At 41.6% G+C, this 23,729-nt stretch overlaps 1 protein-coding gene across 38 annotated transcripts in view; it reads left to right on the forward strand.

Annotated features, from left to right (window-relative positions):
• The window catches only part of DTNA (dystrobrevin alpha), a 224,159-nt gene extending 202,746 nt beyond the window's left edge, over positions 1-21,413 (forward strand). For 22 of the 38 annotated variants that reach the window (XM_074576942.1, XM_074576955.1, XM_074576941.1 and 19 more), the window contains 6 exons: positions 1,022-1,039; positions 6,022-6,181; positions 8,979-9,068; positions 9,611-9,779; positions 10,511-10,643; positions 20,786-21,078. In XM_074576942.1, coding sequence (XP_074433043.1) covers positions 1,022-1,039; positions 6,022-6,181; positions 8,979-9,068; positions 9,611-9,779; positions 10,511-10,643; positions 20,786-20,941 — 726 coding nt within the window. In that variant the 3' untranslated portion in view covers positions 20,942-21,078. Of the gene's footprint in view, positions 1-1,021; positions 1,040-6,021; positions 6,182-8,978; positions 9,069-9,610; positions 9,780-10,510; positions 10,644-13,944; positions 13,992-20,642 lie in introns of all 38 variants that reach the window. The other 16 variants (XM_074576939.1, XM_074576953.1, XM_074576963.1 and 13 more) reach the window with 5 other exon arrangements.
• The last annotated feature ends 2,316 nt before the right edge of the window (positions 21,414-23,729 follow it).

A 23,729-nucleotide genomic window follows, 5' to 3' on the forward strand; every position in this document is an offset into this window, starting at 1 on the left:
CTCTGTTGAGGACATCAAATACCAAAAAAAGAAACAAACTGACATGTAAAACAAGTTAACTAATAACTGTAAGAAAAACAACTCAGCGCTGTACACTACTACCTACTCCAGCTGACAGTCCAGAAATGCTTTTGCTATTTCATTTAATTTCACCCATTCAGTTGCCGTTCTGTCAGACATGCCATTGAACAACCACATCCAACTCTCTGATCTTAGAGATGCTTCCCCAACACTTGATCGTTATCATAAATACAGAAACAAGCCCTTGTTAAACAGATGAAACACATCTCAATAAAGGATCTCAGTTAAAAATGAAGATGTCAAAAAGCATGTGCATTTTTAAGACAGACTAGGGTAAGATGGAAAAGGTGTCCATCTTCGCAGAGTCCAGCCCTATTTTACCTGATGTGCCTCAGGACAGATGATGGCAGAAGTTCACCTTGGAAGAAAGTGCTCTGAATAGCATAAGAGTCTGTTTTGTTGCTGGCCACGCCAGATAAAGTGAGTGCATGGAAATTCAGTGCAACTCGTGTCAAATGTGGCACTGATAAAAGCAGAAATAATTTCACTGAAATCCAGTTAGCAACGTACATTTGCATCAAAGGATGAGTTTGACCCTTCATGTCATTTGCATCTCCTCAGGCACAGCCACAATGCAGGAATTGGTGGCACCTGAGCAGCAGTAGCCAGCAGATTTTTGGGAGCTGGAAGTAGATGGGATACTTTTTGTTCTACCTATGAAATGCTGCAGTGCTACAACTAGTAGTCAGAGCTGTCTGCTGTCATTGCGCTGCCTGGACAAAGAAAATTTTGGGTAGGAAAAGATAGTAGCTTTCTGCACGCTTTGCACTGTTCTGGTGTTTCCAAGTGTGCAGAGGTGGGACCATAACCTGGTGAAAAACCTTCAGCTATCTCGACTGTACCTTTAACCCTGTACTCCAAATTTTGCTTTGTTTTCTGTTCTTCACTTACATCCTGGCTAATCTCATGTGCTGATCTTGCTGATCCTCTTTTTCTTTAGGAAGAAGAATTGAAACAGGTAGTAAGTTACCTCCTTATTGGAGGCCTCACTAACTCCTAAAAGTGATTGTGTTTCTGTGATTTATTTACTTCCTTTGCTTGAAATGTGTGTGCGTTCTTTTGACCAAAATTAATATTTTGCAATTCTTTCACACATTATTTCAAAGTAACTTGGGGCAATTTTCACAATTAAACACCTTAGTCCTCTAGAAGGTGATCATGGCTACAAAGAGTCTTAATCTTTTTCTCACTCCTCTAAATAAGAGCACACAAGATACGGATACAGAAACCACCACCCAAATGTAATGAAAGCAACCTAGAATATGAATTAACACTTCTACCATAGATAACATTTTGAAAATGTTATGAGAATTTTGGAACTTTAAGAAAAGCATAACTGAGTTTAAATTAGACCAGGACAGTGAGTTTGAAATCCCACTTTATCCAAAAAAAGTCAGGGCATTCTGTGCACATCTTTTAAAGTTGACACTGATGCTAACAATGAGACTTCAGGAAAATAATGTAGTTCCGAAATGGCTTCTGCAACCTAGATCAAAAAGGGCCAGTATTTGTATTACTGATGGTAAATTTTAGAAGATTTGATTGTCTTGGAGCTTTTTAGTGTTAAAATGGATCTTGGAAAGATATTAGGCTAAAAAAAAGCACTTTTCAGACAGCAGTCTGATTTATGAGTCCGATAAAAATGTTTCATTTTAATAAAACACGCTGCCTCTTGCTTTCATTAGCAGAAGTACAGTCACAGAATCACAGAATGGTTTGGGTTGGAAGGGACCTTAAAGATCATCTAGTTTCAACCCCCCCGCCATGGGCAGGGACACCTCCCACTAGACCAGGCTGCGCAAAGCCCCATCCAGCCTGGCCTTGAACACTTCCAGGGATGGGGCATCCACAGCCTCCCTGGGCAACCTGTTCCAGTGCCTCACCACCCTCACAGTGAAGAATTTCATCCTGATATCCAGTCTAAATCTACCCTCTCTCAACTTGAGGCTGTTACTCCTTGTCCTATCATAACACTCCCTCCCCATCCTTCCAGTAGGCGCCTTTTAGGTACTGGAAGGCTACTGTAGGGTCTCCCTGGAGCCTTCTCTTCTCCAGACTGAACAACCCCAACTCTCTCAACCTGTCCTCATAGCATAGATGCTCCAGCCCTCTGATCATCTTCGTGGCTCTCTGCTGGACCCATTCCAACAGGTCCATGTCCTTCTTGTGCTGAGGGCTCCAGAGCTGGACGCAGTACTCCAGGTGGGGTCTCACCAGAGCAGAGTAGAATCGCTTCCCTCAGTCTGCTGGCCACACTTCTTTTAATGCAGCCCAGGATGCGGTTGTCTTTCTGGGCTGCAAGTGCGCATTGCCTGCTCATGTTGAGCTTCTCGTCCACCAGCACCCCCAAGTCCTTCTCCTCAGAGCTGCTCTCAAGCCATTCTCTGCCCAACCTGTATTTGTGCCTGGGATTGCCATGACCCAGGTGCAGGACCTTGCTCTTGGTCTGGTTAAACTTCATGAGGTTTGTACAGGCCCACCTCTCAAGCCTGTACAGGTGCTTCTAGATGGCATCACTTCCCTCCAGTGTGTCAACCGTGCCACACAGCTTGGTGTTGTCGGCAAACTTGCTGAGGGTGCACTCGATCTCACTGTCCATGAATGTCCATGTCACAAGTCTGATGTGTTCTCTCTATGGTAGAGCATGCAGATTTTTTAGGTAATGCTTACCTTCATAAAACTAATATTTTGGCTAATTTTTGTACAGTATCACTGTTGCATATGAAACAATAAATTTGACCAAACATCATTTCCGTGTAAGGGCTGTCTTTTTTGATTTTGCAGTATTAAAAGTCTTCCATTTGCAAGAGATGTTTCCAATGTGACAAGAGTTACCCTATCATATAAAATGTTCACTGGACAGTATAAGTGAAAGCACATTTTCAGGCTGTTATGAGATATGATTTTTCTCTCATGAGAGTAATAGCCTCGCTGAATACCAGGTGATGATGCTAAGGAATTACTCTCACAATTTCCATTAAATGATCCCCATTACGCCATGCCATTTCATGATCTGTTGAGAGAAACAGGATTAAATTAATTTCTGGAGGAATTCAATTGGAATGAGCAGCCTGGCAATTCATCTAACGCTCATGAACTTTCTATTTCTCAACTGCCCTTCCTTGAGAAAGGATAATGAGTTCTTCACATCTGTGTCGTTTGATGAGGGCTTTCCCCATCTGTCATCGCGGTTCAGTTCCGGCAGAGGGAGCAATGGGCTAAAGCTCCTGTAAAGCCAATGTTAGTTTCAAGCATTTTATCCTAAGCATGCGTGACACTTGATAGTGGGAAATCTGTCTAGCAAGAGTTAACTTAAAATCCATAGCAGGTCAACTAGGGATGGTGAATTAAATAAAATACATGGAAGTTTTCCTAAAAGGCACAAGAATGTTGATAGCTGCAAGCAAGTACAACGTAAAAGCTGAAGCCATTCACATATCCGTGGTGGCTGTGGTAGCTCCCCTTTCAGCACGCATTAGACCTCAGCTGGTGGGGCTGCCGAGGTTTGGGAGCAATTCGGTGCTCAATTTCTCTGCTGAGATTACCACAAGTCGCTACTGGTTATCACAGCAGGTTTCACGCCATTAGCTCTAGCCTGTGAAAACCACGTTTCTCCTGTTAGCCACTAAGCAAGTATCCAATCCTAATAGCACTCCCTCCCCACAAACTTGGGCTGAGGTGGATCTAGATGAGTTAAATGTAATTAAAGTGTTCACCTCTCCGAAATCAGGCATTCCCTAATATCCTCGTGTTTCAATTTGCTGTTCATCAGTTCTGTCTGATGCTGCCCATATAATATAAAAAGGGAAGAGTTTTTTACTGGACAGGGGACTCCAAATGTTTCATCTCCCTGTGCTTCCCAAACAGTTTGTTCCAACACTGAAGGCTACAGATAAGAGAGCACTGTTTATCGTAAACACAAGATCTCAGTCATAGCTGCAAAGCAGACACAAGGGTAAGCACTGGTGCACAGCAGCTTTTACATTGCTCTTGTGGGAAAATTCCAGCAAAGAATTACTGGCAGGCATCTGCTATTTTTAGTAAATAAAATGCCTATTCTGAAGTTCATTCCTTAAATGTGACTTGACTATAGGAAGCAAATTTTGTACATTTTTTTTTTCATCTTCTCTGAAAGTTCCCACTGTTGTTGGTGTTCCCTAGAACTCAGATCAAAGGCAAAGAGAAGTTGAGGAAAAAGGGCAAGTGAAAGAGGGAGCTGGGAACCAGAAATTATTTCGCAAATTTGTCTCAGAGGATGAAACATTCCCTGTCAGGACATGAAAGGAGATAGCTGTAGCTCCCAGATTCCCCACCTGGTGTGCAGGGGGTGCGACCTCCAAGGATCTCGGAGCATCTCCTGGTTGCTCTGTGCCCTGCCTCTGGAGGACTAGAGATCTGCATTTCTGCTGGAGTGGATACAGATGATTCCAGAAACAGGAGAGCATCTGGCCCTGGTGTATTTGATTTCCCTTTCATCCATCATTTAAATGTTCTAAAACTGATCATTAAAGAAATTATCAGTATTAAATCCTCCGTTCTCCCATCAGTAATGTGCTTATTCTTCATAAACCTAATTTGCCCTTGATGTCTCTCTGGTGATAATGTCTCTTAGAAAGGGGTGATAGAAGAAAAGAACAAATGGCTTAGTATTCTGATACATTATTTATGGTGTGGGGCAGGAATTTATAAAAATCTCAAGGGCAATGCAGCACTCCTTCTACAATGGGCTGCTATTGTCTTTTTTAGAACATACTTGCCAAACTGTATCAGGGCTGCAGTGACAGCCACTACAGAAGTCAAAAGAAATGGCATGGGAAGAGTTAAGAAATCCTTCTGAATTCTCAAAATAAACCCAGGGTGAGGGAAACACCAGCCCTCAGGTTACTTTTCACTGCAAACAGCCAGGCAGATGTGTTGTAGTTCCCCTTTAACAGCACTCAAGCCACCTCCATCCTTGGCATCTACCAAACACAGGTTTTCAGTCAAAAGCCGTGTGCAGTTTGGTGTGGGCTCCAGCATTTGTTTTTCTTACATGGATACACATTCCCAGGGGGTTTGAAACCGTGGATGAAAAGGGCACTGTCTTTCTTTATCACTCACCCAGCCACATTTGTAAAAATGACTATTTTGTAAAGTCTGCTTGAATTTCATCTAAGTGATACTAAATACTAACTGTGAGGTGCTAACAGCATGGCATTTTATATGACTGGTGTTAAAACATTTTCATTTCCAGCAGCTGAAGCCATAGCAGGAATTTATATTGCCCCGTCCCCACAGTGTTTGGGGAGTGCCTGAGTATATCCTGTAGAGTGAACAATTTAATAGCGTATGATTTAATAGTGGCTTAAAATAGTTTTCTAGCTCCAAATAAAAAGCATAAAGCTATGTTATTTATTGCAAGTGTCAGACTTAATGTGACTGAGAGGTTGCGTGTGCTGTGAACTTCTCCTGGGGGTGGCGGAGGGCAGGGCTGTGACCAGCTCTCGCAGCAGCGCTCTGATGGAAGGGGCCATTTCAGTCCCTTGCCCAGGCTCAAAGCCATGTCGGAGCCAGCATCTTTCCCCTTCTCTCACAGCCTGAATGGGTTATGTTTTATCAAACATGCGTGCAAACTGGGTGAGTGAGAGAGGGAAGAGGGCAGAGAGAAGGTCCATACTTTGGTGCTTATTAACTTGGATTTTTTTTTGATTTAGCTGCCTGACATTTTCCCATGCTTAAAGGAAGTCAGATCTTGACTCATATTTTCCTACTTAGTATTTTTCTACACGGAGGCGTTGCTGTCTGCTAACAACTGACTTCACTATATTTCTTTTAGCAAAATTAACATTACCCAACTGATCTACAAACAGCATGATGCCTTTAAGCTGAGGGATGGGTGACAAGGACAGCAGGCGAGGGCTCTTTCAATGACCTGTTTAACCCCTTGTGTTTGTTTTGCAGACCCAAGGGGCAGGCTCCCCACGTTCCTCACCCAGCCACACTATCAGCCGACCGATTCCAATGCCCATCAGGTCTGCCTCTGCCTGCTCCACCCCAACCCACGCACCTCAGGACTCTCTGACCGGGGTGGGAGGAGACGTGCAGGAAGCCTTTGCACAAAGTAAGTCTCGTCGATATCACGTCTGAGGTACTCAGAGACTGTCTGAAGAATCGTTACTTGTGGTTAATGACTCAATGGACTTGAACTTCTGAGTTGCATGCAATGAAACAAAACAAAAAAAAATGTTCAACGACTGTGTTTTGCCATTGAAAATCTACTTTGTCAGCCATCAGACTTTGCTGTCAAAGTGAGCAGGTGAGCAGAAACTGGACGATGATGCCAATTAATGGATTTTGTGGTAAGAGGGAATTTTGATGCAGGATGGTCAGACCAGTTATCAGTGCTCTGCTAACCAGAAGAAGAAGAATTGCTGATGACCTCAGCAAGGCGTTATCAGTGTGTTTGGTTTTAAATAAAGACTTTACTAGGAATAGATGACACAGTCGTAAAATTAGTTCAGGTGGTAAGGGCTCTTGTAAGTCACCATGTCCTCCTGCTCCAAGAAAGAGGGCTTCAAAGTGAGATCAGACCATTCAGGACCTTAACCAGTTGAGTTCTGGGTGGCTCCTGACATGCATTTTCCACAACCTCTGTTCCGGTGTTTGACCCTGCTTACTGTGTAAATTTTTTGTCTTTCTACCTGTTTGGAACTTGGTGCAACTTGAGACTGTTGTTCCTTGTCCTTTTGCTTTGGGCCTCTGAGAAAGGTCCAGCTAGACTAGACAGGAATCGAGTCTGGAAGTCTAGGTGAACTGTTCCTTTGCGTTTCCAGAAGACTGCCGTAGGCTGCACCATGTTTCTCATTTCTCTTTCCACTCTTCTGTCAAATAAAAATAAATTTTAAACTGTTTTGAATTTCTAAGGCCACAGATTAAATAGTGATGTTGAATACTAAAGAAAGTAAATAGTCTGTGTGATTTAAATGAAGAAATATTCCTTCTTTTTCTAACCTGCTCTCCTAAAATATTTACATCACTGCAATTATTTTATTTGAATCCATTTTCCCCTGTTTCCTTAATACAAATCAAATGTAAGTCGAGCTCTGGAGTTCCCCTGCTACAGTGGAAGCCTGTTTGTTCCCCGGAGCCCGGTTCAGCCCTCTCATGCACCCTTCCCCTTGACTTTCATGGCAGTTGTGTCTGTGTGTATCTTACAACAAGGTTGAATCTATCATGCAATCAAGAACTTTCTCCTGAAGTGTAGTCAATTCATATCTTGAACAGGTTTTACCAAGGCACAATACCTAGTCCCAACGTAACAGGTTGCTGGATATTTCATTTTCTGTGGTAAAAGAAACAGGCAAGACATATTTTTCTTTTTTCTGCTGTGAAAAAAATCAAAACAGGCAAAATTATGGACCACTAACCCCTATGCTGTTGTAGGACAGTTTCTTCCAGAGCTGAGAGTAAGAGAAATAATGTGGTGGCCACAATAAAATATCCATAAATAATACTAAGTCTGCCTCAGGCAAATGCTTCTTAAGTAAATAAATGTGTTCTGTTCAAGAGAAAAAGCAATATAAAAAGGTAAGCGATCACATTTAAAAACTGCTGTATTTGACAAATATCTAGCTTTATGTCATTATTTACCATATTCTCTAGATGGGAAGGTCAAACCAAAAGAGCTTGAAGCCAACCATTCTGTCACATCTTGACATACGACTTTGTGAGTGGTGGGGGGGCTGAGATTTTATGACTCCATTCTGTGCTGCACAAACAGAGATCTGGCTATATATGCATAATGCAGACAAGCATGATTAAAGCATGGTTTCTCTTGTTGATTTTTTTTCTCTTTCATAGTGTTTGCAATAGTTCAGAGATACAAAATTGAAAAGACTTTAGAAGTGTGTGTGGGTATGAGAGAGATTAACTACTTTAATTTACATCCCAGTAACCATTTGCTAATGGCTATGTTAAAAAAAAAACCTCTTTAGGATTTGAGGAATTTTTTTAGATGTATTGTTTTACATTCAGCCATTTTTAAAGAATATACAGCAGTTGAATCCTGCCAATTCCTGTGAATAATCCAGGCTGGAAGATTAGAGATTCTGTGGGATATATCGATTATTCAGCTACAATAGGAGCTATGTTTGGGATTTGGGGGAGTTAAGCATGCGTTACCCACAGCCTGCGCCTAGGGAAGGAGTATTTCATGCAGCTCACAGGATCTTTCATGATTGATGGGTAAGGGAATATTGCCAGGTTCAGCGGGGAAGCACTTCCAGATCCATTATTAGAAAGAGTTTAAAAGCAGCCTGGGGCTGTTTAGAGAGGCAATAGTGCTTCCTTTATTAAAAAAAAAAAAAAAAAGAGACAGTAAATTATGGAATATACAAGAAAGTCCTTGAGCTACAGGACAGGCTGAGCGGGAGCAGAGAGGGAAAATCCCTATCAGGCTTGATGAGGTCAAGTATGTTTCTTCAACGTTTGCCATAATTATCTGGCGAATACCTGACAATAATGGTGTCATTAAACAGAGCTGTGGGAACTTAGAGAAAACACTTCATTTCTTCCCTCCTCCCCCACAGACATTTTAAATGAGTTCACGCTGGATTTAATCTTCCAGGCCTGGTCTGCTGGTGTCACCACACAAATGCAAGCTTGATGGCAATGAATAATCTCCACATATCTGGCATTGTGATTAAATGAAGCATGAGAGTAGGCTTCTGCTCTTGCATACAGCATAAGTAAATGAGGCCATTCTGCAGAGAACTCTTCTGCACGTGTCCCTCGTAAGGACTTTGATACCCTGAATTATCACAATGGCAGCTTTCAACAGGGTTAAAACTGCTTTCAAGAGGAAAACATATGTCATGTGAAGAATACTAACACTGTGCTTTGTCTGTCTCTTGCTTCAGGTGCAAGACGAAACTTAAGAAATGATTTGCTGGTGGCAGCAGATTCGATCACCAACACCATGTCTTCTTTGGTAAAAGAACTAAATTCTGGTGAGTGAGGCTAACGAGGGTGGGTAGTCACCACGTTGACAGTTCACGTATATTTGAAAAAATAGGAGGTAGGAAAATATAAACCAACAGAAAAGCAGTGTAATGTATCTTCAAAGCTTTTTATGCTTTTAGAAAAAATAACAGCTTCAGGAATACAGCAGTTCTGAAAGCCATGGACGTAGAGATGCAGCTGGGTAAAGCGAAAACTTTGAGAAGTTTGTGATTCCACATGGAGCGGGATTTCACTCTTTAGAAATTTTGTTCAGTATAAGACATATAGGACCTGTTGTAAAACGCGGTCTGTAGTATTCTCATAAAAGTATTGTACCTGATAACCCAGATAAGTAAAAGTGTCACTCTTCTGTACCACCACAAGAAAAAAACTGTTAGCTCTGCTGATATATGTAGAATGATATACTGTTATTCACTGTGAGGATGTCTCATTCTAAGTTGGAAAGGCAGAGAAAGGCTTAGAGAAATAGGCAAGTATGCTTGCTCTTGTGAAAGTTAAATGGAACCATGTGTCGCCTTTTGCTTCCCAGAAGTGGGCAGCGAGACAGAAAGCAATGTGGATTCTGAATTTGGACGGACTCACTTTGATGACCTCGTTCCATCCCCAACCTCTGAGAAGGCTTTCCTCGCACAGATCCATGCCCGGAAGCCAGGGTACATCCACAGCGCTGCTGCCACTGGCTCCATCCGCAGTGACATGTGGGTACCTGCTCGATTCGCCTTCTTAATCTCATCCTTTGTCTGTTGAAAGCAATGTGCATCATGTAATGTTTTCACTCCCTCTCAACTATTTGATTACCCAAACCAATTGCTTAAATCCAAGTGAGGACAGCTTCATGGTTAGGTAGTAGTGAGCTCTGTAAACAATAAAGACCGGAACTTCGGATGTCCTCAGGAGTAAGCTGTCTCACATCCAGTCTGGTACATTCGGGCAGCGTGGAGGCTGTGGGACAGCTGTGCTCCCTGATACGCCCTGCAGTCCTACTGCCTGCTTATCCAGACTGAGGGGCCTGTTGGAGCCCACTGTTGTAAATGGAAAAGACAGAATGCTTTTTATTGACCAACTCAATTGATCAACAAACAGATTTATTTTTAGAACCTGAATCTTCCTATCAAAGACAATAGGCATCTTTCCAGTTATTTTTAGTTCAACCTCTTTGTATCAAGTTATTGATAACTTCTGTTACTCATTTCCATTGGGCTGTACCCCCAAAATGCCTTCAGCGGAATGTGCCCTTCGGTCTGCTTCATCAATACCAGACCACTCAAAAGGGAAAATAGTGTTTTCCACTGCCAGGAAAATGCTGACCAATGGAGCATGTGGTTGGATGCAAAAATCCCACTCTCCTCATAGCTTACAAGAAAGGGAAGTTTTATTGACTCTGGATGTCATTCATCTCAGGGGGCTATTTATTAATAATTGTCTTTAGGGTTACAGAAGATGGAGACCCCTATGTCAGAGCAGATGATGAAAATTACGAGAATGACTCTGTCCGCCAGCTGGAGAACGAACTGAAAATGGAGGAGTACCTGAAACAGAAGCTGCAGGATGAGGCATACCAGGTGGGAGGACACAAGCTGTCCATACATCTCCATAAGTGAGAAACAATAATCATAGAATCATAGAATGATGATGTGAGAAACCATAATGCACCATAGCTGCTCAGTGCACTTCTTAACCTGTCCTGGGCCCTGGGGCATGATCTCTTCTCGGTTACTAGAGCAGCCACATTCCAAAAACGGCTGTTGTTCTCTTCCCCAGACACAAGTGCATCTAGCCTTTGTGCATCTCCAGGAAGACCACACAACAGTAGTCCTTAAGCTTACCCAGGGCATCAGGTGGGACAGAATTGCCTCTGGGCTTGTTCCTGCCAGCGTCTACCAAGTTACTTAGACCTCATTCCCCTGTACCACAGAGGCTGGTTGGTGGTGTCAAGCTGAGTTCTTGCTATATTTAGATTATTTTTTTTCTCCAGTAGCGAAAAACATTCATAGTGGTTTCTCCAGCGTGAACTGAAGCTCAAGTGCAGTCTGTGTGTTATTGTCATTGTCAGAATCTGGAAGGAGAGGAAAGGGTCCAAAATGAATTGTATCCCAGAGGACCAAGTATTCAACAAGCATCTAGTATAGAGAAGCCTGGGGATTTGTCATTAAACACCCCCTGAGGAACTTTTCAAAGGGCATTTGTTTAAGAATCTGAGTAAAGCAAATTTGCCAGGGGGAGCTGGAATTCTGCAGATATCCATCCTGTCCTGTCTGTGTAATGGTCTCCACTTCTACCTAGTGTAATGTACCATCACCAGTTTTTAAGTTATTCTGACTTGGATCATCCTAATATAAAATTCATTACTTCTTATAATGTTGGTAGTAATGTCAGTAGGAGGGCACACCCAGTTCAGTTATTTTGGAGCAGAGCTGAAGCAAGCAAAAATAACTTCTCCCACATGGTGATCAAATAAAATTTGGAACTTGGCACCACAGAATATAACAGCGACCAAAAGTATAAATGGGCTAAAAAGAAAAAAAGGATTAAGCAGGTACTGAGAGAACAGGTGTATGGAAATGGGGTTCAAAAGCACCTTCTGGGCCGGAATTCTTTAAACTGCTGATTGGTAGGAGCTAACAAGATCTAGTCATTTTTCTGGTAGTTTTTCTCTAGTGTCCGCTGCCTGTCACTTTGGAGATAAGAATCTGGGACTGACAGGTTCATGATCTAATGAAGAATGGCTGCTCTTTTGGTCTTCTTTTCTGTAAAGCTGCTAGGATGAGTTATTCTTGTAAAAGTTCATTGACTCACATCAAAACTGCAGGTAGTTTTGAGGTTGATGTGAGCATCTTTTTTTTTTATTGTTTATCTAGTTCTGCTATCTGCCCATGGTAGCCTGCCAGAAGTCATTTCATTGCAGAGGTCTTAAAGGACATGGTGACAGGAGCAGAATTATTACAGACTATCTACTAAGGCAACAGTGGGTGACATGGGGGTTTTTGTCACAATTTTTCATCCAAGGTAGGAAATGGCAAAAATGACAGCCTTTAAACTTCTGAACAGGATGAGCAGCTACTGCTGACATAATGGAAAGTAATTGTCAGTTATAAAGGAGGAGTACCTCAATGGTGACAGCTGTCAAGCATCAAATAATAAATGTTATTATTGCTGGTAAAAATTCCATTTTCTCCAGAAAGAACGATAGACCGATTTGACTATACTTTGATTACAGTATGGAAATGCAATATATGGCAACAGTGTTACATGAGTTTCACAAGATACAAGGGGATTTTGTACATGCACAACGTTCAGTATGCACGTGCACTGCGAAATAAGGGCATTCATTGTGTAGTAGAAGTTATACATGTTGCTCAATGGAACTGGATGTTACTCTTGCTTCAGTCAAAACAGAGCTGACAGGGCTACTGTCTTCTGACAACGTTCCCAGAAGGAGGAGAGGAAATCTCCCCATCGATGTCAGAAGAAAACTTCTTTTGAATTTAGGTCAGCCAATGCTATTCCCAGGTGAATTTTGTTCCCCATTGTGTTAGACAATTTGTTTCCACTTGGGGGGGGAACAGAAGAGCAAAAGAGAAGGGCTTTTTTCTTTCAAAAATATGTTCACTGAGGGAACAGAAAGTCCTCATTGTAGACAAGTTCTGTTTAATAGCACTTTTCCAAAAGAAATTTCATTATGTACTTTACTGTCTGTGAGATTGTCAGCTCCTATCAGGCAACGATTTGACAGTAGGGACTTGTAAGTAGGAACTATTTTTAGTTGATAACCGCAGACCCAAAGTGTGCAACGTCCTTCCCAGTGTGGGTGATGCTCTTTCAATTAGGGAATGTGTTTAAAGCAAGCAAGAATATGTATTAAGTTAGTAGGAACCACTAGGATGATTAGGGGATGGTTGGATAGTGTCATGTAGTGATCCTGAGACACACGCTTTGGCTTTGGCTTGTTCTCTGCACTTTGCAGTTAATTTGTGGTATTTTGCTATTCTGTTCCTTTTTCTTCTAGTGTCACTGAGTAGTCTCTAAAGATGAAGACACAACTAACTTTCTACTTGCCAAAAGAAAGGAAAATGGGGAAATTTTCTGTTTAGGGTATCCTATTGAACAGTGGCCAGGTCAACTATTCTCATTTTGCATCCGACGATTGGAATTTATTACAGGCTCTTTTACTCTTTGTACTCACATGTACACTGCATTCATCCGGATAGCCAAAAAAAGCTGGTGACTGTAGCTATCATAATGCAATTGTCAGCTGAAAAAATCTGCGAGGAGGAACCTCCTACTAAGGTTACAGAATGGTAACCTCAGTAACAATATGGTAACCATTTTTATGTTATTAAATGTCTCACTTTGTGTAAAAGCAGCACATTTAGAAAAATGTGTAGATGTAGTGTAGCATGGAAGATGGTTGGTCAAAACCCACTCTTGTTATTTCGTGTCACCTTGTCTCCAAGCAAGATTTTCAAGCTAAACTCCAAATTAGTATTAAAGTATGAGCAGAAAACACAAGATACACAAGGAAATCTGTGACAGAGGACCTCAAAGGAGGTTTCTTTTTCTCTCTTTTTTCGAAGCATGTTGTAAATAATAACAAGTATCTGTACCAGGAAAAATCACATTTAGTGCACAAGTGTAAATGCTAACAGTGCTTATCCTCCCACATCTGCTACCAGTTGTGTTCTTGTTACAGTCTTTTGCTGGATGTGTTGTGTAAGACACTTTTCATTGGGTTTATTTTCTGGGTCCGTAATCGCTCCCTTTATTTCTAGGCTTGTGCATGGCTTTCTTCAGAATAATACACTGCCTGGCTGCTCACTGGCTTAATTTGTCATCTTCTTGTTTTCTATCCTTTGTTATCTACAGGTCAGTTTGCAAAGTTGAGTGCAATATCCTTCTCTCTCTCCTCTCAAGTAAGTATCATTATAATTTAGAAGAACGTTTGGAATGAATCCTCATAATGTGTATTTCAGTCGCAATGCACCTTGTGCTGCCTGAGTGTATGTGGAGATGCAGTTTCTTTCTTCTTTTAACCTGTGTTTGGATGCCTAGGAATGCCTCTAAATAATTTCCAATAATCTGTTTGAAATACGGGCCTAGTCCTGAATATTCCTGTTAAGCTACCACCCTTTTTATCTTCTTCCTTTGTTGACCGTGGGTGAGAATGTGGGCTTTTCTTCCCTGGGGATGATAACAAATATATCAGGCAGTACAGAGAAACCTTATCCAGAAGATAAGGAATCAGATTACATTTCAGGAGACCTGAGTTCAATTCTTTACAATGCTTTAGTCTTCTAGGATAACTGAAATAAATCATTTCTGGTGAGACTGGAACATCTACTCTAGTGTGTGAAACAGGAGTTAGGCAAATATTAAAGAAGGCAGTCCACCAGCTGCTTTACCATAGAGGTGTCCTCAGAGGCATGGTGGAAGTTTAAAATGCCCCAATCGAAAATGCAGGGTACAGCTACTGGCTGGAGTCTGGCAATTCAGAGATAAGGCAAGAAGGTCTATAAATTCCCTGCTGGCCCATATTCAGGTCATGGTCCTTACACGTGCCAACCTCACAGTTGCAGCACTGAGTTTAGTGCCAAGTTCAGCAATTGTGTTCTTATTCAAGAACACAGACAACAGCCATTTTTATGAAGTAGCCTGTTATTCTGAACTTTTGCCCAGGAAATGGGAGACCACACGTTTCCTTCTTGCCTCATCTGAAGCTGCGGACTCTGTGTTTCTGGCGTCCTAGGAGAGTGCAGTGCCCTGCTGTGAAGATGACAGTGAGACAATGCTGTCCGTCCTACTGTGACACTGAAACCATGGGGTAACAGGGCCGGAAAGGGAGAAGAAATCCAAATAGAGGTCTGACTCCGGTCTGCAAACAGAGTCTCTTCCTCAAAGCCAGAATTAAAGGCACCCAAAGGTCAACTACCAAATGGGCACTTCAAGTTGGGAGCAGGGTCATGTTCAGATAAGCAAAATCAGCGAACTAGCCTGTGCCAGCTTTAGCAGGAATTCATGTTGCTGGGTTCTGCATGCCATGTTTTATGCTAGACCTCCTTGTTGATATAGCAATTTTGATGGCAAAATTTGACCCTGATTCAAGGGGTTTGTAACTTCTGATGACAGCAGAATTTGGATGTTAAAGTGTGGACCTTATGAAAGCAGCTGCCAGTCTTCAGTGTTAAAAGCTGTTCGGTATTTCTCAAGCATCCGTCTCAGTGTCTCTAGCAGCTAAAGCAGAATAAATGGATGTGAAAAGCAAATAAACAGCAATACCCAGAGTACTATAAACACCAAATAAGTGCTCATAAAAATTCTTCTAACAGTGCCCCTCAGGTTACATTCATTTTCTCAGTAGCCTTGTTAAAAACATGAGCCGTGTAGAGTTTCCTAAACACTGACAGCCAGAAAAGCAAGTTTTCTTCTTCTGTTTTGTTACAGTCACCAGTTATAGATCAGAGAAGGAAAACAGGTCTCTCAACAATAATGTATGTGTGTATAACTATGTACATACTGGAAATGTTAAGTATAAATGAATTAAATTACAGTTATGAGTAACTATGACTTTAAAGGGTAGTAGCATTCAGACAAACCATTTGCAGTATTAAGTGGAAAAAAAATCCTATTCATTGGAATTATAAAGCTCAGGAAATCCCATTTAAGGTTTCTACTATTTTCAGGAAGCAGTGTTAACATCGTGATGTGGGGAAACGCATACTGCCAAACAGCCTAGCGTTCTTGAAAATATGCATCCTGTCTCAAATTAGCAGCGATCTGAGACTGAGCTACTATCTCATCTCCTGGAAGCTTTTGAAACCTTTTGAAATCCTGTCAAAAAGACATTTTTTAAAGCACTGTGCTCTGGTTAATTTCATAGTGAAACTTTTTTTAGCTCCCAGGGGAGCACTTCAGCCACTAGCAAAGACTGAAACATTCCCACCAGTTGTAAAAGTCTGGCCCTATAGAAATTAGCAACAAAAATCAGTGAACTTGGAACTTCACCTATATCCACAAAAACAAATACATATCTGTATTATGGTACATTGTGATAAAGACATCTGCACATGGTAAGCGTGGCTTAGTCTTCTCAAGATTCACTCTTTCGTGAATATGGAAGATTAAAGCATTTTATTTGGTACTAATATTTCATAGTCTTGGAAAATTAAATCCAAAATTGTTCATACTAGTCACAACATCTAAAGAGCTTTTGCTGTTTACATTGGGTTCTTGCTCAAAGCTTAGCAGTTGCATCAAGAATTTTGCTTCTAAGATAATATTATTCAATCGATGATACAAATACAGTCAGTATTACATCGCCTAGATGGCCATAGGAGGTAGAAAGACAACACGCTTCCCTATCTCGCAACAGTATTATATTTGTGCTTATTTAGAAAAAGCTGTGAAAAATAGAAACAGTTTATCGTAGTGTCTTATGAGTGGTATTGCCGCTGATAGACAACCAGAGAGTTTTCTTCATGTTCTCATTCCTCAGTCATGGACAAGTGGTGTTGATGTCATTTGATTAATGCATTTTGCATTCTATTTGCATTTGCATTTTAAAAAGAGCTATGTACGATTCTTTAGAATTGATTTTGAAATAACATCTACTATAACAAATTCCCAAGAGACCAAGTGGTTCCAATAATATGTAAAACAATTTAATCATATTTTCAGTTTATTTTTTATATTAAATGTACTTTAATGCCACTTGTTTTATTTTTAATAGAGTAGCAGAATGAATTTGAGCTTGTTTTCAGCAGGCTCTAGGCAGATCTTGAAATGAGGTGAACGTTCAACTTTCATGTTATTTTGCCTTTATCCCACTGATAGCAGTTGCTTTTTTGCCAAGGATGGCCAATGGGAGCAGAAAGCCTCCATCTCTGAAAGTGGTTAAGAAGTTGTCGTTTTCAATGAAGAGCTGTCAACTTGTGCAGTGGACGTGTTCCCATGAGACCTACAATTTCCTAGATTTTCTAAAGCAATGCTTTCTTAGTCTGGCATAGCAGCATTTTTCTTGGTCATGTCTAATTCATTTATATGCATTATTATAACAGGAAAGGAGGTGTGAAGACCTAATAAAAATCAGACCTTAAGCATTCATTAAGAGGGAGTGCAGGGAGGAGTCTTTATTAGAGGTCTCGTTCTCGATTTTTTAACTGTGATCACATTTTCTCTATGTTGACAAAACCGTATAATAATTTAAGTTGAAGACTCAATTCCATTCCCACTGCAAACCCTCTCACTTGCCTTAAACCTTATCACACAAATTGCGGGGTCTGGGGCTTCGGGTGATCAGGGGTGACATTTTCCATTACGAAAGTGACTGAATGGTTTGTATTGGAACAGGTGGAAATTTTTCAAACGCAAAACCCCTTAATTCCTTCAACTTTTTTATATGAATACATTGTTAAATTATTATTTATTCAACTTGGCTGTTTTTCCAGGATCAAAGTCTTACAGAGTAATTCTGTCATGTTTTTCTCATCTTTTCCCTTTTGCTCCAAACTCTGTTGTCATGTTTACCAGCAGAGATTAGGAATATTGCCAAATGCCAGATGATAAAACCCACGGGCCAAGGGAGGTGGTGTGATCAGTCCAGTCTGCCCAGTGTGCTGCTGTGAGAAGGGCTGTTGGTTAAGCTGAAGGTCACAGGCGATTCGTTGAAGTGCTGTGAAGACACAACTGCCCTGCATGTCTGGTTTTTTCTGGGAAGGAAATAAGATTTTAGAGCTGGTGTAGCATTTCACTGGCCACTGACATTTTCAGCCCTTTGCGACACGAACCTGGCCATTTACTGTTTGGGAAAGAGGAGAGGCAGGATCCATAGCCCAGGTTAACCCAAGTCAGGTTGCTAGCCCACAGTTAATGGGTGTGTGGGTTTCAGATTTGCTGTGCCCACTGCCTGAGGTCACCTTTCCCAGCCATGCCCTGGCCTCCCTTTGCCTGTAGAACCCCAAACTGCTAGACAGACTTGACTGGCTGCCTCTAAAGCTGAGGCATCGTGGTTCATTCCTAGTGTGGGCTTCATGCCAAGAGCTCAGGAGGTGCAGGTGCAGGTGCATTGGTTGATTGGGCCCTCAAGAGGTCATCTGGTCCACTGTCCTGTCTGACACAGGTCTAGCTCCAACACGAGACCATGTCAGCCACAGCTTTGTGTAGGAAAGACTTGAAAACCTCCACAGATGGAGATTTCACCACCTCTGTGGGCATCCTCCTGTACTGTGGTGCCATGCTTCTCATGTTGTGTTTTTTTTCCCTTAGTGTCCAACCTGAACCTCCCAAAATGGAGGTTGTCTTCTTTGTCCTTTTTGTGTGCTCCAACCACTACCAAGAAGATTTTGGCTCTGTTATCCTTGTAGCTACCCCTCAAATAGATGCTAACTGATCCCCCCTTGCCACCTCTGCCCCATCCTCAGCAAGCCCAGTTTCTTCAGCCTCTTCCTCTTATGTCAGCGATGCAGAAGTGAAGAAGCAGGACACAGTCACTGGACGAACTGCTCACATCCAGAAGTCATTCTCTACTAGCACAACCAAATGATTCAGCATTTCTTTTGGGGTTTTTTCTGAACAAATACATAAAAGACGGTATTACGTGGACCATTCCATTTGAAAATAATAGCAGGCTGACAGCACAGTAATTTTCAAAACTGTCTGCTACATTCACTCAGCTATATTTTGGTTTTCCTCTGTATTTTTCTTCTGAAGTCCTCCTCTTCTTAGCGTGTAGGCGTAAAAAAGCTGTAAAAGAACTGTGACCAAGTTAGCTGGAAAGAAGCAGCTTGTTTTCTGAATTTAATTCTAAAATTACACAAGTGATAGAGATGGGTTTTGAAAATCGCTGAATGATAAGTAGCAGAAAAGAATGTGTGGATTAAATTACAAAAAAGGTCAAGAAACAGTTTTGTAACATGACAAATCATATGTGTCTTAACTTGGAATGAATTCTGGCATTTCCAAAATGCTGTTCATTAGTACTCATTATTTCTTGTATGAAAATCTCTCTATCCCAATGCTGGCTGTGGAACAGAGAGAAGCCTTGAGAGAATTCAGAATAACCTCTCTGCACTCCACCAAAGAGAAGTAATTTATCCAGAAAATTCGAAACAAATCCAAATACTTAGCAGTACTGTCAGTGCATCTTAACGCATCCAGTGTTTCACAAGCCACTCTTATCTTGCTCTTGTGGTTTATGATACCATCAAGAGATATGAGATGTACCGATATTTACATAACCCTGAAATTGATTCAATAAAAATCCGTCTCAGGCAGCTGAGAACTGACCTCTTCCATCCCTTTCAGTTGCATTTGTTGACTGAATTGTGAAGAGCAAAATGTTCCTTTACTAAGATTTCCAAATTAGTTTGCAGACTTAAGTGGTGCAGATGCATGTCTGATTTTTTAAAACTACTTGTTTAAAATGTAGCTAAAAATTTTTTCGTGAACCTGTCATTAGACTTGCAGTGCAGGTTTCCTTTCCATTTATCAGCAAAATGTTAATGCTAGGTCTTCTGTAACTGCCTGATACAAGGAGATACTAAATTAAGATCATCGTACCATTTGGCATGCTTAGGTATTAAGGAGTCGGATGGAAGCATTTGTGTTTGAATAATTAATACAATCAAATGGTGTCAGGAAGGAGAAGGAGCAAGCTAAACTACCTGACCTTTCTTAATTCGTCAGCTTTAATTTAACTATTTTTTACTGAAGTAATTTGCATTTCATATCTCATCTTGTTAGACCAGCTTTATGCCGTGGAATGAGTAGAAAAGAATTTGTGTCAGTAGGGTTTGGTCCTTTATGCTGTTACTATGAGATCTCATACAACGCGAGTTGGTTTTCTGTCTAGAAAAGAAACCTAGTTCGAGAGAAAAAGGATGAACTCCTTAACTTTGCAAGGGTCAAGCGTGTAAGCAGTGCTTTTACGATAAATATGCCAAAACCAGAAGTTTGCTATGTTAACCAGACTGTACATCCTGACACAGATCTGAGAAAGAGCAGCAGTTGTCTGTAAGCATTTTCCATTGCCAATTAAAACTTTGATGCCTCCGATACAGGAATTTGAGATCCTTACTGATGCTTCAGGGTATGGAGGAGCACCAAGGAGAAACTGGTGCACCAGCGGATTAGGCTGTTCATGAGCTACAGCACCCAGAATCATCCTTTTAAGTAACTAAATTTCTTTTTAGACACAGTAAAACATACCCAGGCACGTAAATCGAGGGTGAAACATTTACATGTGAGGGGAGGTTCATGCTGATGAGTGACTCTTAACAGAGTGGCTGAACACTGCACACAAGGGGAATAATCCATGGTTTCACTACTAATAATCTATATAGAGAGCAACCTGGAAGGGGAAAATGGAAGGGAAAATGGGCACATCTGCAAATCTGTGTCGGTGCAGACTGAGTTACCCCAGGGTCCCGCAGCAGAGCAGGCAACAGCCTTCTCACCCATGGTAGGAAGAGTTCCCAGCTTCCCACGAGCCTTGTAAGTTTCTGTTTACAGCTCACATACCCATGGCTCACCTAGGTAGAATGGCTTTTTCACTTTTTTAACTTTTTCAGGGATAACCACAGGAACTGGCCAGCTCCTCCTCTTGTCTCTCAATAAAGCAGCAGGCAGAGGCTTTACTTGCTCTGCCTGTGTGGGTGCAGCATCTTAGAACCAGCGCTCCTTTTAAAAACCTTCCCTCAACGTTTCTCAACAGGCAAGCTGCAGTCAGACGGACAACGAAAGCTACGTAAGAACTGATGATGAGGAGAGCTGCTTTCGGACAGACGATGAAGAAAACTCGGCTGCAAACTTCACAGAAGAGTGGAACCAAGAGGTGCAGCGTCTCTTGACAAAAAAATCACATAACTAAGTTCTGAGGACTGTAGCACAGTACTTTTGTTCTAAGAGTTGTAGTTTGTAGATGTGTGTTTTTGACAACAAGACTTTTGTTTAAAGCTAACTTATATTAGCTACATCTTCTGTAACATGGCTCATTACCGGTGAAGAAAACAGACTGACGTACGTACTGCTGTTACAAAGGATGGCGGTATTAATAACTCACCTAAACCCTTTGCACATGATATTGAACCTGTTCAGTTTACAATGACAATACTGTTTATAGATAGAAATTTGATTTCTGAATACTTTGAGATTTTAGTAGATCGGTTTACTATACACTGTACATTTTTTCCACAGAAGAAACAAAAAGCTACGATTATGCATTTAACATTGAATGATTATACTCCTGAGTGTATATATCTAGTAGCCCAAAACACAAAGTACCTGACTATATTTGCAATTTGTTTGCAAGTCTTTAAATTAAGACTTATACAAAATGTACTAAAATAATAATAATATAATTAATAATAATATAAAAAACTTCTCTAATTTAGGGCTAATGTGTAACTTAGGAATGTTTCTTTCAAAATAATCTAACAAATCAGCCATAGAAGTTAGTGTAAATATTTTTTTTCCAAATAGATATCATATACAAAAGGTGACATTCAAATGATATAGAATCTAGTTTTTAAATCAGCACAGATCTTCTTAAAACTGTGAACTATGTTTTGAAATACTCGTTGCTAAAGCTGTTTATAAACCACAGGTGCCATAAGATCCCTGAACTGACTGATGTTACGTATAATCCTCCATGGTATTGTTTCATTGATGTTTTAGCTTTAGTAAGCATGTGTTCAACAAACCGGCTCTTTCCATCTCCCTGCCCCTCCTCCTCCCCCCATCCCCCGAACCCTTCCATTATGTTATTTTTGAGGCCTTCAGCTTTAAATGTACAGGCTTAAAGTGCGCTTGCAACTGTTTTCTTTTGATTTCCGAATGTGTATTGCCTTAGCCAGCCACCAGATGTTCTGCATGCACTCTTGGAAATGTGTAGTGAGACTCTTTCGGAGCTGGATGGAGAAATAGCTATCAGTGAAAAGCACAAGGAAAGCGGTGGATTTTTTTTCGGAAGGACAGGCATACAGTTACAGAATTGGAGTTTTGTCCGGTTTAGTATTTTTCAAGTATAAAGGCATTTTCAGGACTTACCTGGCCGTTTTGGATGAGGCAGTGAGACCGCTGGCTACGTTTGCTCTGCTGTGGCTACAAACCTGCAGATACTCCCGAGCGGGGATTGACACAAACTAGCTGGAACGTCCTCCCCACGGCGTATTGCTTGGAAATAAAGAAGAACCCTGTATGGCACCTAGCACTGCCCTGCAGAGAAGTCGGAGCCAGGCCAGGAGCAGCCAGACCAGAGGCCGGGCAGTAACACGGCGCAATGTTACACGCTGGCCGCTCAGCCTGTTAGCTTGGGGCCACCGCTGGGCTAATGTAATTTTACTGCCCTAGTACAACATGACGGCTTCCAGTCTTTGGCTGACCTGAAGTGACACTGCTTAACAGCCCTGAAAACAGTAGCGTTTCATACAGATAATTTCACACCAGCACAGTTTGCCTCCAGCAAGTGATGAGATACCCATCTAAAGCAGGTTAACACGGTTGGTCTGTCCTCGCTTTCATGGTGACGTGGATGTGCGCTGCTGCCGTATTTACATGAGATTGCTATGTAGCTCGACCCAGTAAGTCCACTTGTTTGCATGCACTCTCTAGGCTCGTGGCTGTTTCCCTGGGCACTGTGTGTTAGGGAATGAGTATCTGTATGAAAGAGCTGCTGCCATTTTTCACTTTCATAGTGTATCATTGCGTATGCAGATCTCCTGTCCACGTCTCCTTGCATATCTGGGCTTCGTCTCAGGCATCCAAATGCATACTAAGGCATCCAGGTATCTTCATGTAAGCTTTTCATTCTTGCAGTCGCTGGTCCTCGCTCCTGGGGTATGTGCCGTCCTGGCAAGGTAGGCACCGTATCCTCCAATGCCCCCTCCTCCAACCTCCTCTCAGGAATGGGTGAGCCTCCACTAGTGCCTAGCACTCCACGTTTAAAGCTACTCCAGAGAAGCTGTAGATGTTGCTGTCAGCTCAGGATTCCAGGCAAGCATTTCCTGAACAGAGACAAAAACAAGCTAGAACACAGCTACATGCAATGGCTGACTAATTCAACCCATGTCGTGTTTAACTGTACCCAGAGTAATAGATCCTTCCCATCATCTTAATGTCTGCGTGCTCATTATCGCTGTGCTTAAAATAGATGCAATAGAATAAATCCATTGCAAGGGCTTCCGGACTAGGAGTTAGGAAAAAAGTTGACGGATCAAGCGCCTTTCTCTCAGGCTGGTGTCAACAAGGTGATCCCCAGCAGAGCTCTGGGTCCCTTATGCCCTGGAGCTCTGAGATGAAGCACCTCTTACTTGGCTTGCCAAATATCTATTTTAAGCATTTTCCAACTGTTGAGCTGGCTGCGTTTTCGCCCAGCTGGTCTTTGTCTGCTTGTTGAATATTATTTTGGTTGTGGTTTGCGGTCATTAAAACAAACAGAGTTCCAGAAGAGGCCCCTGGCATGGGCCTTTTCTTAACCACCAATGGCCCACCACAGCAGTCAAAACTCCGGGTGGTTTTACTGTCACTGGAGGGAAACCAGTGGTTTGGAATCAGGAGACAGGGATGTGAAGATGTATAGGGTCCTTGAATGTCCAAAGCGAAGGTGGAGAATGGGTTGTCTGTAAGTAGTGATGTTAACTAAACTGCATAAAAAGGTG

The sequence above is a fragment of the Larus michahellis genome, chromosome 2 (assembly GCF_964199755.1).
Source record: "Larus michahellis chromosome 2, bLarMic1.1, whole genome shotgun sequence".
NCBI classification, from domain to species: Eukaryota; Metazoa; Chordata; class Aves; order Charadriiformes; family Laridae; genus Larus; species Larus michahellis.